Genomic DNA, 16273 nt, shown 5'->3' on the forward strand with positions numbered 1-16273 from the left:
TCCCACTAGCAATGCCCCCCCCAACATGACCCTCTCCAGGAGAGACACAATGCTCTGTTCCTGGGCTTCTCTCTTAATGTATGATTGCCATCACCTGTATTGAACAGGTTAATTGCTAAGAAAGATGTTTCACCACAGGTGACGGCAATCATACATTAATAGGGAAGTCCAGGAGCAGAGCATTGTGTCTCTCCTGGAGAGGGTCATGTTGGGAGGTATGCACTGGCTCAGTTCACTTTCCAAGCCTCTATGCTGACCATAAACCTAACCATGTAAGAAACCATGAAACAATATATTATATAATTTATGACAGTAAGGAAATCTAATATATACTTAATCTTTGGGAAATGACTTTGAGTCATAGAAGTTAACAAAGTAGTACTGTATTAGGGGTTTCCAAATGCTTGACTTTAGAGCAAGTGTGGCCAGCAAATGAAGAGGGCATAAATATCACGTAACAATTTATAGTCTTCCTTATACACAGTGCAGTGTTTTCTATACATCCAACATATATGGTACCTGTGATCACAGTAACCAGGTCCAAATTGGTGCAATAGTGTAGGGTAGCCGCATATCTCTCTGCACAATCCCGGAAAGGGGATCATATGCATATGTGCCCATGCAGAATTGCATATATCTATCACTTACACCAGTATAGGTATGATGAGGGTGTTCTAAGTACTGAATACAGTATGGTCAGAAATGCAAAGTTGCAGACTTGGACAAAAATGCATACAATATGTTCCTGAGGCAGATGTATTTTTTAGGCTGGTTATAGACATGTGCAAATACTGTAAAGACAATACTGAGCACCACTTGTGATTGGCTGTTTGCTGTGAATGTTTTGAATTGGTGATTTCTTCATAATTCGGGAATGTATTATGCCTTTGTGTATGTGTTTGAACAAAATCTTTTTATGTACATGAGTTATTTCTGCAGCCACATTTAATGCAAATCATATGGTTAAATATTTAATTGCTAGTGTTATAAAAATCATGTGTTTTATATGTAATTATCATCAACATGGAGCATATGCAAGTGTTGCTGACTGGCATGTGTTATACAAATCATGTGTATTATATGTAATTGTCATAAACCTGGAGCATATGCAAGTGTTGCTGACTGGCATGCTTTGTGTACTGTTTGGTGATAATTGGGCTTTTTTTAATTACTACAAACTGCACCTGACTGCATCTGTCCCTGTGCAGGAACATTTCTAGGCTAGTAGAAATAAAATACATTTTATTAAAATGGGGATTATTCAATTAAGTGAGAAATAGCACCTCATGACCAGAATTTAGAACATATATTTTTTTTTCTCCAGAACCTCAGACATGTGCATTGAAAGAGTTCCTCTGTGGAAACGGCGACTGCATCTCAGCCAGATTTTGGTGTGATGGAGAATATGACTGTGCAGATGGCACTGATGAGGTAATAATATTACATACTTGTATAACAGACTGTTACATTTTTCATGTACCTTTTAACATTGAAAATAAACAAATAAGACCATATTGTGCTTTACATGTATGGTTTAAAATCATTCAAAGTATATATTAGTGTTGATTCTAGCACTCGCCATCTTTGAGAACCCATGCAGTTCCTCTTCCCTGCCTGGGGTGTCGCTGTCTGCTGTAGTGCTTCTAGCACAGTGTGGTCTGTGTATCATCACTGATATGCAAACCAGACCTGTGCTAGAAACACCACAGCAGACAGCAACACCCCAGACAGGGAACACAAACTGTATGGGTTGTCAGGTGGCAGGAGCTAGAATGAACACTATATATCCCCATTCCAACAGTATTTGATGAGGGTTTTGAACACAAAGCTTTATTTTTATTCACAACACCGATGAATGCCTGTATGGCTGTTTTAACAAGTCTAAATGTCCCATGTCTCCTCATTTTGCCATTATTGTTTTTTTTTTTATATCAATTTGAACCTTAATATTAAACTGGACCTTGTAAACCAGACCACAGTCTCAGGCCAATGTAATCTTGGATTTTGTGTCATCCAGTCAAAGTTATCTTGAGCATCGATATTCCCTAACGCTTCAGAAACAAGAACGGAACTATTTCCTTCAATTATATTACAGGGCATAGGGATATAGAGATGTTACACAAGAGCTTTAACTCTGACCTTCAGAAATCATCGTTATTAAGGCAATGTTTGAGCGGTGGATTGGTGTTTGCTTTGTATTTAGCTCCAATAATAAAGTAATGAAGGTACAATGTAAGTGCCAAATTCTGTTTCTAGATATTTCAGACCTCTCTTATCTATCTCCTTCTAATATAAAAGGTAAAATGAGCAACTGAACATGCACTGAGCACAGAAGCAAGCGACAGAAAGTTCCACCGCAGGCTGGCAGTATAAGCATGAGGGACATACTGTAAAACCATGAGTGGTTTGATTGTTGTCTCTTTAATAATGTGCCACTAGTTAAGTGGGTTGGAGTTTTGTAGTAGTGGTGTGAGGCAAATCTACCTTAGGGGGTGATTCAGGTTGGCTCGCTATAAGCCGATTTGGTCCAGGGACCGATGTAGCGGGTCTGAGCATGTGTATGGCTGAAAATACGCATGTGCAGACCCGATGTGTGCATGCACTTGGCATGTGCAGGGCTGGCACCACCACTAGGCAGGACTAGGCATTTGCCTAGGGCGCCGGCCTTTGGAGGGCGGTGATGAGCTGCCGAGGTACCATAGAGAGGTACCCGAAAGCAGGGAGCGGGGAGCAGGTGAGTCTGTGATCCTCCCTCTCCCCTCTCCTATCCCGCCCGTGGCGTGAATCAACGCTGCTCCCCCCGCGCCGCCCTCTCCCGGCTCCCTGCTGGGGGGATTTCAGCGCTGCACCACCTGCGCTCCGGGGGGGTTTAGTATCGCCCGCAACCGCCCCCCCCGTGCCGCAGTATCGTCCGCACCCTAACCCCCCCAACACCCCCCCCCCCCGGCAGGTGGGCGGCGCAGTTTTTTTTTTGCCTGGGGCGGGGGGCTTGCACCGGCCCTGGGCATGTGTTACACCCCGCAGGCCATTTACAGGGGCAGGTGAGGGAAGGGAGTGGGGAGCGGGCTGGGGCAGGACAATTTATTTAGGGGAATGCCCATCCATTCGCATGCCGGGGCGGACATTCGAACGGCAATGGGGGGGGGGGGGTAATTCTGCTTTCAGTGAGCAGCAAATTTTGCTGCTTACCAAGACAACCTGAATCACCCTCCTAGTTCCAGAATATTTTTGGGTTTTATTAGTGTGCCATAAACCAACTGTCCTGAATGGGTAATGGTTACATGACATTAACAGGTGGGTCGTGGAACTGAAAGCTGAATGCCTAAAAAGAAACACTCAGAAGTGAAGGGGTTAAACAGTATTAGGACCTACTGTTATTGTTCACTATGTACATACATATGTCATATGCCATACATACTTGTATGTTTGCACAGACTGTTATCAGGAATGCATACCTGTACCTGAACACACTTGAACAACACTAATGCATAAATTCAGCTGTCATTCCAATATCTTTTCATAATTGTATATGTCAAAATTACAACAATCGTAAAATATATATATGTTGTAAATGTTATGTAAAATCAGATAGTATAAAACAATTACATTTATTCTGTTCTACTTAGACAGAGCACTTAAAGGCAATTGCTAGTGGGTAGCTTTTCCTATTTGTCTAACCTGTGCAAGGCTCCAGAAGCTCTGCTGCAGTAACTTCTTTGTTTGACACTGAAGCCTGTGTCCATGAGAGTTAAGAGGGTCAGGGCATTTAGTGGTGCTTAAAAAAATAACTCATTTTCTACATTTATATAATATCCCATAAATATATGAAGCAGTCTGTAGGTCCGGCACTGTCACAGTAAGTTGCTCTCAATGACCATGAGCCTTGCAATGTTATGGGTCACCGTATTGTTACCTTAACAAAAGGATGCTGAAATGTTGGTACTGCTGTAACATGCCATAAGGTAACCAGCTTTCATTTATTGAAAACCCAGTGTGCTCATAATTTTTGTGTATATATATATATATATATATATATATATATATATATATATATATACCTACCCAGAGTTTGCTCATAATTTGTGTGTGTGGATATATATAGAATATAGATATGACAGAATAAGTTATTAAGACCACAGAGTGCCGCCTGATGTTCGTTCTTGAGGGGCGACCCTACAAAGTATGTATATATATATATATATATATATATATAGAGAGAGAGAGAGAGAGAGAGAGAGAGAGAGAGAGAGAGAGAGATGTTTATTCTAGCAGCCTGCATCCTCCAAAACCGATGCAGTTCCTCTTCCCGGCTGGGGTGTCACTCTGTGCTGTGGGCTTCTAGCACATGACTGATGTGCACATCACTGCTAAATACAGACCGCACTGTGATAGAAGCACCACAGTGGAGAGACATACCCTAGGCAGCCAAGAGGAAGTGCACATGTTGTGAAAGATGCCGGGTGCTAGAATGAGTACACACATATCATATAAATATTGCTGGCATTGATGGATATCCAGTTTCTGCACTTTTTCTTCTACTTTGTAACTTTTTTGCAACTTAGAATATTACAGAAAGTCTCAACCAAATTCAAATATGTTCCTCTAAAAAGGCTCCAGAGAATGGTGAACTAGATTGCAAAATTGAAATACGGCTCTTCAATTCCTGCCTCTCATTTCATTGCAAATAAAGCGTGGCCTTGACCTGCATCAGTATTTTTCTCATAACTTTAAGGGGAAAAAAATAAAAAATAGTATACTTTTCTGGCAAGTTTAGAAGACGAAAAGTAATTTATTACTAGGCAGTTATGGTAGTAGTACCTGCCTTCTGCCTGATAATTAGTAGATTATACTGTTTGCTAATTATACAAATGTAGGATAACAGTTTTCCAAAAATAGAATAAATTTAATTTAACAGGAGTGAGGGCTGAATAAGCACGCAGAATGCATAAGCATTTAGTTAGCTGATTTTAAAGACTGGGAACTTTTGATTGATAGGTGTGTAGTTTATTATGTGTTCCAATTAGAAGATATAGGGGTGGGCTTTAGTTTAGTACTTTTTTTAACATCAATCATTTTTATTGAGTATAACATTTTTGAGGGGGTACAGAAAAAAGAGAGAAAAAATGGAAGGGTTACAGGAAAAGGGGAGGGGAAACGTCCAGATTACAAAAACAGATAAAAATAATAAACAGTCCACAAATTACAAATACATACTGTACGAAAATATCATGGAGGACGAGCACAAAATACCAATCTTCCCATCAATCCAAAAATGTATATAAACATTAAATCAAGTAGTTATTAATCTGACAGATTTTATGAAGCAGTAAAAGAAGCTTTTTCATTGAGACTAAATTGTAGGGGTCAGTTTGAGATGGTTTGGAGACGTATTGTGTTCCTTCACCTTCTGTTGTGAATACATGCCAAGCAGACCATCGTACTGATGGAAAGGAAGCTGTATATAAATAGGGCCAATATTCTGTTTCCATATTAAAATGAAAATTGATTTTCTGTATAACTTTTACTAGCAGGAGAGTCGTTTGTTTCCAATGTTGTGTTAAGGCTGCGAAAGCTGCAATAAGAATATGTCCAATGATATATCTATTATGTACCGGAACACCATCTGGCCTTATATGCAACAGAGCTAATGTATATTCTCATCCAGAAGTGTTGTGTGTTCTCCAAATATTGTAGAGATCAAATTCAGTCAAAAAATCACGAAAGGCGAGAGAGGGTCCCTTTGTAGTGGGGGGTAGAAGACCTAAAGGGGGCAGCTTTATCTGATCTATCAAGTTCAGGGTCAAGCATTCATTGAATTGTCCCATAATAATTAAGGAGCCTTTAGTAGCTTTGCGGATCATAAGCTATAATCTACGTAAAAACAAAATTGAATTACTATTGGTGGAATATTCAGAGACTAAAGTGACTAGTTTGTCTTCTAATAATCCGGTCAAATTTAAGTATCGACCATTATTGTCTGCAATGTGCGAGTGTTTAACAAAGGACAAGTTGCTTCTAAATTAAATCGCAACTCTATTTCTCTTAAAAGGTATAAAATGCCTGGTACTTTATCAGCAGCCAATCAGCTTCTAACTGTCCCTTTTTAAACCTAGCATGTAATGTAACAGTCAGTAGCTAATTGGCCTGTGATAAAGTAGCAGGCACTCTATCACTTCTCCTCCCTTATCACTGCTTCATACATCTACCCCTCTGATAGATACTAAAGATATTACGGTACTTATATGTTAGTTGGGCACCCACCCCGAAGCGTGGCGAGCATAACGATGCCCCGCGAGGGGATGCGTAAATCTAAGCAAATAGCTTAGTGGGCGCCCAACTAACATATAAGTACCGATATTACCACTACCGATGCACAGATCATCATAAAATGGAAGGTAAGAATGTGATATAGTAAAACAGTGATGTAATAAAATTGATAAATTATTCCTGCGCCCGGTAGCAGGAAAGTAGAGTCCATTCTAGTTTAGGCTCCTGAAATGTAAATAATAGATTTAATATACGAATAGCCCTCAGGTGTTCGTCCATTCCGTGTGCGAAGTAGACCGTTGTTTCGGACCTGATGGTTGTTTTAGTTTAGTACTTTTTTGAGACTGTAATGGCGGAGTTTGAGAAGTCCCGGTTTAGGCGATATTACTACTTTTCTGACAAAAAGGAAACATTGTTTGATTTTAAATTCCCCCACCCACAGGTTCTCTGTTATGTTTTGTTTCATATTGTTTTGTTATCCACATAGGGCACAAGAGTGACTGTGGAGCATTTCACCTTATATTTATTTCATCTTTATATCAAAATCCCCCTGTCAGCTTCACTTAATAATGTGTCCTGGGACCTGACATAGATTTTCTCAGAGAAATGGCTGTAAGAGGTTAGCAACTACTGTATGGAATGTAACTATACAGTTTACCCTAATTTACAGCTACAAATTTGGTTTCGGTTCATTGTAAAAATTCGATACATGTTGTTTTTGTTACAACCTCTGGGGACTATGGTCACATATTTTTGTCTGTTTTGGTAGAGAAACTGTGAGAATGGCTGCACCAAAGACCATTTCCAGTGTGCCACCGGTCAGTGCATACCAACTAAATGGAAATGTGATGGACATGAGGACTGCAAAACCGGAGATGATGAGATGAATTGTGAGCCAGGTATACATCATTTAATTTTTTATATATTTTAAAACATTTATTTTGCTTTTTTAACTGTAAAGTTGTTTATGTTGGAAGTTATGCTTTCCTAAAAATAGTGAACTATCTACAGGTGTGTCCTCATACATTATTGCTGCAATCACACACTAGGACGCACCAGGAGCAACACTGTTGTGTCTTTGGCAACAGAGTATGAGGTGGATATTTACTAAGATAGGCGTTCTATTTCACATGGGATGTTGCTATAGGGAAACCAATCATAATCTACTTTGAATCTAATTTATTTAGCACCTTCTAGAACATAATACAGTATAGTATGTAATTGCAACATCCCATGTGACATAGCAAAATTCCATGTGAAATACAGTAGAACTTTTTTCTTAGTAAATTTCCCCCTGAGTCTGCATACAAAGTGTTACAATGCTGTGGCTGCTATTTTTGTATACATTAAGTTTGTGTAGATAGTTACAGACTCAGGGGTAGATGTATAAAGTGCTAAGAGAGAAATGTGCCATGGCAACCAGTAAGCTGCTACATGTAATTTTTTTAGAAAGCACTTGATAAATGTTACTTTAAATCTTATTGGTTGTCATGTGCAACTTATCAACTCGTAGCACTTCTTCATACATCTACCTAAGTTGCACATAGATAAGTAATGCATATAAAAATTATTAATCATATTCTCCTGTTCACCCTCTATCTAGGCCCCCCTGTGGCCAGCATGTATTTTATAAAAATTAGGTAAAGGTTTTGTGCATGGCAGTGGATTAGTGCTGCAGCTTCACTTATCTGCCAAGGTGACAATGATTAATGGTGCTGAGCATCTGGAGCCAAGACACACTGACTGCACATGTGTGCAGTGCATTACTGGGAGTTGACCCATGAGACTTTGCACAAAAGGTCAGAGTCTGGAAAGCTTGTGCTGAGCTCTGATTGATGGAGCTCATCACGTACTTCTAAGGCCCATGGAAGACAGCAGCAGCAGTGGCTTCATCATGAGAGGGTTTTTAATCAAAGGCAGCGCTGAGCCTCTAAGGTCTCCTACAGAGTAGTGTACAGAGGGACAAACACAGGCTTTTCATGTGGTATATGTGTGTGTATGTATATATATATATATATATATATATATATATATTAATCCCCCATCCTGCAGTTTCCATTGACCAAATTTGTACTGCCTTTACTCTGTGATTTGACAGTGTAATATTCTCCCATGCAGTTTTCGGCCAGTAATGACAAGTGGGAGGGGGCCCCCTTCTCTAAAGTGACCAGGGCCTTCCGAAGGCTTAATCCACCCTGGTTAGGACTAGGACACACTTACCAGTAAAAAAAGCCTGGCACTAGCAGACTCACTGTGGACTCACACCAGGCATCTCATGTCACATGGTGTATTGAGGCTAGAATCACAAAGACACTTTCTTTGATATATTCAAAATTGGGGGAATTTACATTACAGTAATACATTACTTCTTTCTTGTGTGTTTATTTAATTCATTTTGTGTCCCTGTTGCTGATTGTTTTTTCAGTTTAGCAACATTCGTAATTTTCTATTGTTTGAAGAAAGTTAATAACGTACAGTGTAGCTGTGAGCCATCCAGTGGATTTTTCTGTAACTGACATGACTAGTTATAGATGATATTATCCCATTATTATTCCACAACCATAAAGTACTGTATTACATTTACCCAGGTAAACATATATTCTGTAACATGTCTGTCTAAGTGTGTAATCCATCTGGAACTTCTAGTTTGTGGTACTGTAATTAAGGTCGTATTTCACCTTTTAGGCAGTTTTCTTTTATTAATAGAAATATTTTACGATGTCTGTTTTAGTAATCCCTTGGAGATGGCACTTTGCCAGAAACAGAAGTTTTTGATTTGTGCAAAAGTGTTTTTAAGAATTATTTTTATTGTTTTATTTTTCAATATACATAGAAGTAAGGAATTTATTAAAATCTTTCATAATGTCCACTAGATTCCAAAACTATGGAGAGAGCCACAGCTTCCCTAGTGGTCACTGTCCTGAACTAGGCCTACATTGTTTTTAAATGAGGTGGATGGGGGTTGTAGGATTATGTGATTGGTAGCAAATTGCATCTCTATGACCCTGGCCCATCCATTGATTCTATGATGCACAGCATTGGGCCAAGGGATCATTGATTATGCCTATAAAGTTGCAATTTACCCAAACACCATGTGACCACATCTCCACTCTGTATGGATTTGTTAGTAAAATAGACAAGGCCTAATGATGTCTGTTTCAGGAAGTTGCTGGAAGCTGATAAAACACTAATGTGAGTAACAGTAGTAATGGGAAGATAGTAATGTAGTCATCCCTATTATAGGCAACGAATGGTTTTCAATGTACAGGTCAACACCATATGTTGCAAATTCAGCAAAAAAATGGTTGAAAACACGTGGGCCAGTGGTGAATTTTACTATTGTTTTCGCCCATGCCGGATTTTTTGACCAGTATGAAAAATGGTTACGGGCATAATAGAGCAAATCCAATTTTGCCAATTTGAAAAAAAGTCAATAATTGATTACCCCCCTTAATATCCATTGTTTGCTCACAATTACGCTATAAACAATAACAGATTTTGGGGCTGATTCAAAGTTGCATGTACCTCCCTCATGCAAATAACTCTTATCATTTTACACATTGTGCACATGTCCAAGTTGAACATTCCCAATTATGAGGTACTACAGGCCATCCAGGGTCTCCTCTTGTGGTTGTTGGGTGGTAATCGGGCATTCACATGTAAGATAAGTGTTTGGAGGACGTGTCCTGGACATGTAGGAAGAATTGTGGGCAAATCAGATGTGTGCAGAGTTCCATCTGATTTCAGGCAGATCCCTTGCACCAAGAATAAAGCTTCTGCAAATGTGCGCTGGTGGTGATGGCTACAGTAAGTTCACAGAGATGTGGACAACTATAAATACAGGAAAAGATCTATATTTATATTTGGGCACTAAGTACAGCTGCACTTGCGGCCAATACGTGTGCAACTCTAAATCAGCCCATGTTAGAGCAAAGTTGTTTCACTACTTTATGCTGTTCTCTGCTTTCAGCATTCAAGAAACAAACCCCTGGGAAAGCTCATCATTATATCTCTCAGAAAGGTGATGTTTATGCTACTATCACTATCAGAGTTGCCTGTATTAGTTTTACTTCAACCAATAACCCCAAAGTATAGAGCTGCAGGAAGGGGAGGCCCTGCCTACTCCATTGTTCGCAATCACAGCTCTCATTCATTGTATTCCAAGCTGTTACCTAAGAAGCATGTTTCTAGTAGGGCCCACGTTGCATCTATTTATTATACTTAACTCTCCACTAAGTGGAAAAGTCTGTGGGAAAACAATTTTGGCATCATTTTCCTAGAGATCAGCGCTTGTGCAGTCCAGAAGTTACCAGGACAATTGTACGGCACCAATTTTCACGGGACAGTCCGGTTTTTTGGGACTGTACTGTGTCCCACCTGGGGGCCCCCAATGTGGTGGTGTGTGTGGGGGGGTGGCAGTCCTAGGCAGCAGGAAAGAGGTGATGTGTGCATGTGCACAGCCTCTATTCACAGAGGCAGAGGCACAGGAGGTGTGACCAGCACCATGCCCCCAACAGTGATGAAAGTGTGCGTGTGGCCTCATGATTGCGGCATTGTCATGAAGCCATGCCCTTTTGTAGAAGAGTACACTCCCCCTTTTTGGGAGCATGCATTGGGGATGTGTGATTTTCAAATGTTCGTAGCTATGCCTATGAGTGCCACATAGCAAACTGTCCATTTTGACTGTAAATGATCTAATGTTTGCACTATCTACCTACTACGGTAACATAAATGATTAAAGTGTATGGTAATCAGCATATAGTAAGTATTATAAATAAATTAATTATATATATTATATACAGTAATCTCCCTTATCCTAATTGTTTATGATATAAAGTGGTATATAAGAAAACTGTGAGATGTTGTTGCCAAATCAACTTATTGATGATGCTCTTACAAGGAAACGTAGGTTAGTGGGTATGTTTGTAAGTGTATATGTGTATATGTGTAAATAAGCAGTATAATTAGGTGCAGTGGGTCGAGGCCCTTGTGGTTGTTTGGGCCCCATAGCAACTATATATACTGTAGCTATGTCATTGACTGATAGCAATAAGAATGTTTACTCTTATGCAGGGCATAAAGTGGTCATGCAGAGGTGGGGGAACTAATTTCTCTATGCCACCTAATTACACCCCCTTCCCTACCCCCAATAGGCAGAAACAGGGCCCAGTGGTAGGGTTTTTGGCATCCCATTGCAAACTAGAATGCTTTTATGTGAGAATTACTGTGCAGGGTCAATGTGGAGGTTAAAATGTTCCACCTCACCATTAGGGGTGGTGGAACTCAGTTCCACCCCGTTCCCCCTCACTTTAACCCCTGCTCTTATGTGTATATCATTTTATACTGTATTTGTAGTCAAAATTGATAGTGTATACATATGACAGTCAAGATGTACTGTAAGTGGAGTAAGCTACAGCAACACCATTAATTGGCAGACAAAATCAGTATAGAGAACCAGATGCGCCAAGCTTGAAAAATTGCTAAAGTGGAGCTAATCAGCTTGTAACTGCAATGTTATAGGTTGGGTTTGAAAAATGACAGGAGCTGGTTGGTTGGAGGTTTATCAATCTCCATCATATTACTTTTCAAGGCATAATACATCTCGCCTCCTCCTAATTTTTACTTTGTCATGAGACAAAATATTTTTGTATGTACTATATATATATATATATATATATATATATATATATATATATAGATACAATGTTCCAGTGAATGCATCTTTTGTTGAATTCTTTGACAGCCTTGCCTACCTGCTCTGCCAGTGAGTATGTCTGCGACAGTGGCGGATGCATCTCAGCATATCTCCGGTGTAATGGTGAATACGACTGTGCAGATGGCTCAGATGAGGTGAGCAGGGAATACTTGTGCTGCTATATTGTATAACACTTGTTGTATATAAAATATTCAATAATATTATTCAAATACTGTTTAAAATAGTATTAAAAGCATGCTAACAGTAAACTAAATCTGCAGTTTCTATCTTAAATAGAAATGACAGACATAAGAAAACTGTTTGAGCTGTCAGTATATGTGTTAATATAAGGTACCGCTCATACAGTATATCATTATGTCACATTACTTGTACAATCTTACATTACCAACGTTTCAATGTTACACGTATAATTATCAATAGATACCATAGTTGAGTTTTAATTAAAGGAATTTTCGTTTTTGAACATAGCCTATCTTAGCTGCTTCTTCTGAAAGTCCTTCGCTGGGGGTTACTATCATTACCTGTAATTATAAGGCTACTACTCCTACTGTGCTAACATTGAAGACATGCATGCTATGACTGTGACAATGACTCAATGCTTTTGGTTATATATAGTATGTTGCAGCTCATTGGGCCCAAGCTGCGGGAAATCTATCATCTACTGTACATAGAACACTCACTCTAGTTCTTTGTGCTTGAATACTGAGAGTGGGTTGTGTCTAGTGATCTCATCTTCATACTCTCAGATGTGTTTGACCTGTATCAGTGTGTGTGATGGTAATGGTGGGGGTTCCCGGGGAGCTACCAATGGAGTTGGCCAATGGAACAACATAATGTTTTCATTTTACAGGGTTATACCACATAGCACAAACAAATGTGTAATGTCTTTAATATTTGGGATTTGATTAAAGCACAGAATGAACCATGTTGTTTTCCCTTTTTATTTCCCTTACACAGGCTGGTTGTGTGACAGACTGTAAAGAAAACCAGTTTCGATGCAGAAACAAGGCCTATTGTATACCAATCAGGTGGCTCTGTGACGGAATCCACGACTGTGTGGACGGGAGTGATGAAGATAACTGCGAGAGAGGTTAGAAGTGTAATTCCTTCCTTTATCTGCCTTTGTCATGCATCTCATTGGCTCTGTATGCTCTAATAAGTTAAGGATACTCATGTGGACAATAAGGCTGATAGATTAAATGCTTTGGGAACATGCTATGGGCCATTGCCACCAATCTTCATCTGCTTAAAACGATGAGACTTTTTTGTGTCAAACACGATTTTCTTTGTTATCATTTAGTTTCCTTTAGCTTTGTGATTAGCTCTAGCAGGCAAAGTTCATAGAGACATTGCTTCAAATACAATCTTTTAAAATACATGCACTGTAGCTGTTTACCAATACAAACAGTACAATTTGCTATACAGTACGTTTTAAGGTATTTCACAAATAATCTTTGTTGGCGATAATTTTGAAGCCATTATTGTGAAGAAGTAAAACAAGCCAATTTTTTTTTTCATATGAAGGGAAATTGTAGTAAATAATGTCTATACCTCTTGGGAGATGGAAACCCTCTCATTAGATCTGGGTGTGGTGCAGAAGGTCTACAAATAAGATAGACTATAATTAGGTCATCCCCATTTTGTTGACATGCTTTAGGTCAATAGGTTGACATGGAAAAAGGTAGACTGTATAAAAGGTGGTCAGGTACAAAAAATATACAGTCAATATGTCAACATGGAATTGATCGACACAAAGAAAAGGTTTACACATATTTTGAAAAAAAGTTAGACCAAAATATGAGACCACAATTATTGCAAACGTATACTCTTACTTTGCTCTCTATGCTTTGGGCAAGGTGACTATTCCCAATCATAGTCCATGTGGATGATTACATCAAGGAAAAGTTGAAAAACATGTGACCCCCCCCCCCAAAAAAAAACAAAAACAGTGAGATGACTTTTTATTGTGTTGGCCTTTAGTATATGGCTATCCTAAACACCGTCTTCCTTTTCCCTGTCCAACCATTAACCCTGTCAACCATGTTCACCTAATACATGTCGACCATACTGGGGTAACCTATTAAATGACTTTACACTGTCTGTACATTGAGTTCCATTGTAACCATGTCACTCCGTATTTAATATAGTTGTCTCTTGTACAGTAACTTTACAGATTATGTTGTCTGTTTGTGTCCATTTCTATAAATACAACAGAGATATGAAGAGATTTTTTTAAATGCAGTCAAGTTAAATAAGAGCGTTTGGTGTTTGTTATTTAGGAAAAAAAAACATTTGGTATCCCAATTGCACACTGAGTGAAACATAACTACATAATAATCAGAAAAGTGTTGTGTTTGTTATTTATCCAACAAATCATTTCCAGTGTTTAAATGCATAAATGCCCTAGCAGCAGATGTTGGATTGAAAACACAAATGCAGTTCATCTAAAATAATGATACAGGCAACAATGTGGCATTTAGAAAAGGTTTGGACCTTTTATTTATTAAATTCACAAAAAGAAAAACAGTCTGCTGATCAAAAGAAAGAAATCACAGTTAATCAGAGGCTAAACGCCTTGCGTCAATAGATGTCAACAACAACATTTTTAGAGCCGATTGTCCTTCTCAACAGCAGGTATCAGGTTTCTGGCTGTAATACCAATACACCATAACACAGCCCATATAATCATCCAGTGCTGCTGAACCCAATAGGGTATAATCCACCTACAGTATGCTTTGTATTGAAAGAGCCATGCTTTCCCACCATGTGTAGCCACCACCACCACTCTCTCCAAGAGCAAGAAAAACACCATCATCAGTAGTGTGAACGCCTTGTTCACAAAACAAATGAAAGTCCCCAAAATGAAACAATGAATCAACACCTCCTGATTCTGAAATGGTTTGGACAACAGACATTTTAATTTCCTTTTAGATTGAAAAAAAATCAAAATAAAAAACGATACTAAATAATAAATAGTACTAAATAATAAAAGTACTACTACTACTACTACAGCAGCCCCATTTACATAAAATGGGGCTGCTGTAGTAGTAGTAGTAGTAGTACGTTTATTTATAAGGCGCCACAAAGTGTCCGCAGCGCCATACAAAGCAAACAAAAAACAAATTACAAGGTACGTTGATAAAATACAGCATAAATAGGGGTATAGCTGGTAGAACTAAAATCAGCATCAGTTCTGAAGTAGGTGTCGAAATTGTCGAGGAGACTGAAGATGAAGTAGAGAAAGGGAAGAATGGGACAGGAGCACAGGTGAGGTAAAGAGGTAGGGTAGGTACGTGAGGAAGGAGGGCCCTACTCATAAGAGTTAACATACTAACAGGAGGTAGGTGGACAAACAAAAAACAATAGGATAAGTAGGAATGGATGGTAACGGAGGCAGGATAGGAGGATCAAAAGAGGTTAGGTTAAAGTCTTCTTTAGGTTACAGAAGATGGCTAACATTCTACATCAGAACACAAAGATGAAGAGGACATAGACAAAGCACCACAATAGGGGTGGATGAGCACTGAAGCACTGAAATGTGATGAACAGAAGGAGAATGCAGAGAGAAAGCTAAGTCACAAACTGAGCCAACTTGAGCTACTATATTAGTTATCTAATCCTCACATCCATTCAGGCAAACGTACACCATCAAAATACCCTCCTGGATCCTAAGATGTCAAGTCTAGAATCAGCACCTCCACCAAAGAAACTGTAAAGGGAGTTTTATCCTCCTTCTCCAGCTCATATGTCCTGGGGTCTGGACATGTGAGCTGCACCTAGGGACCAGTCAGTCTGCAGGGCCAGTTCCTGTCACTGAGAAGGAGGCAGCACTTTTGTGTTACCCTGAGGAGGATGACACCTTACAGGTAATGCCACTGCTGCTGCTAAATCATTCTCAATAAAAGTGTTATTCATTTTAAATTAAAGGTTGACTTTTCTAGTGCTAGCACCTTTGAGTTGTTCATTGCTTAATACCATATGATTCCTTACTATTCCTTACTATTCCTTACTATGATTCCCTGCAAATCGAAAAAAAACATTAAAAAAAGTTTATACATGGTTCACGTGACAACCTAAAAAAATTGCATTCCTCTACCCACATTCCAATGAGATTTTTTTTCACTGTATATCTTTATTTTACAATATAGATCTTTTTGTTGTCTCTTAGCTCACCCTACTAGTTAGAATGACATCCGATTCTAAGGGACAGATGTTTATTAACACAGCTACATTTGCAGTATAATGCACCACGCTAGCACTGAAGAGTAAAAAGCATTCTTTAAGGAAGAA

At 39.1% G+C, this 16273-nt stretch overlaps 1 protein-coding gene across 4 annotated transcripts in view; it reads left to right on the forward strand.

The window, feature by feature from the left end:
• The window catches only part of LRP1B (LDL receptor related protein 1B), a 1445580-nt gene that overhangs the window by 1307688 nt on the left and 121619 nt on the right, over positions 1 to 16273 (forward strand). For 2 of the 4 annotated variants that reach the window (XM_083153866.1, XM_083153869.1), the window contains exons 68-72: positions 1325 to 1431; positions 7037 to 7166; positions 10238 to 10288; positions 12011 to 12117; positions 12941 to 13073. In XM_083153866.1, the coding sequence (XP_083009992.1) occupies positions 1325 to 1431; positions 7037 to 7166; positions 10238 to 10288; positions 12011 to 12117; positions 12941 to 13073 (528 nt within the window). The remainder of the gene's footprint in view (positions 1 to 1324; positions 1432 to 7036; positions 7167 to 10237; positions 10289 to 12010; positions 12118 to 12940; positions 13074 to 16273) is intronic. The other 2 variants (XM_083153867.1, XM_083153870.1) reach the window with 1 other exon arrangement.

The sequence above is a fragment of the Crinia signifera genome, chromosome 7 (genome assembly GCF_055691185.1).
Source record: "Crinia signifera chromosome 7, ASM5569118v1, whole genome shotgun sequence".
Lineage (NCBI taxonomy): Eukaryota > Metazoa > Chordata > Amphibia > Anura > Myobatrachidae > Crinia > Crinia signifera.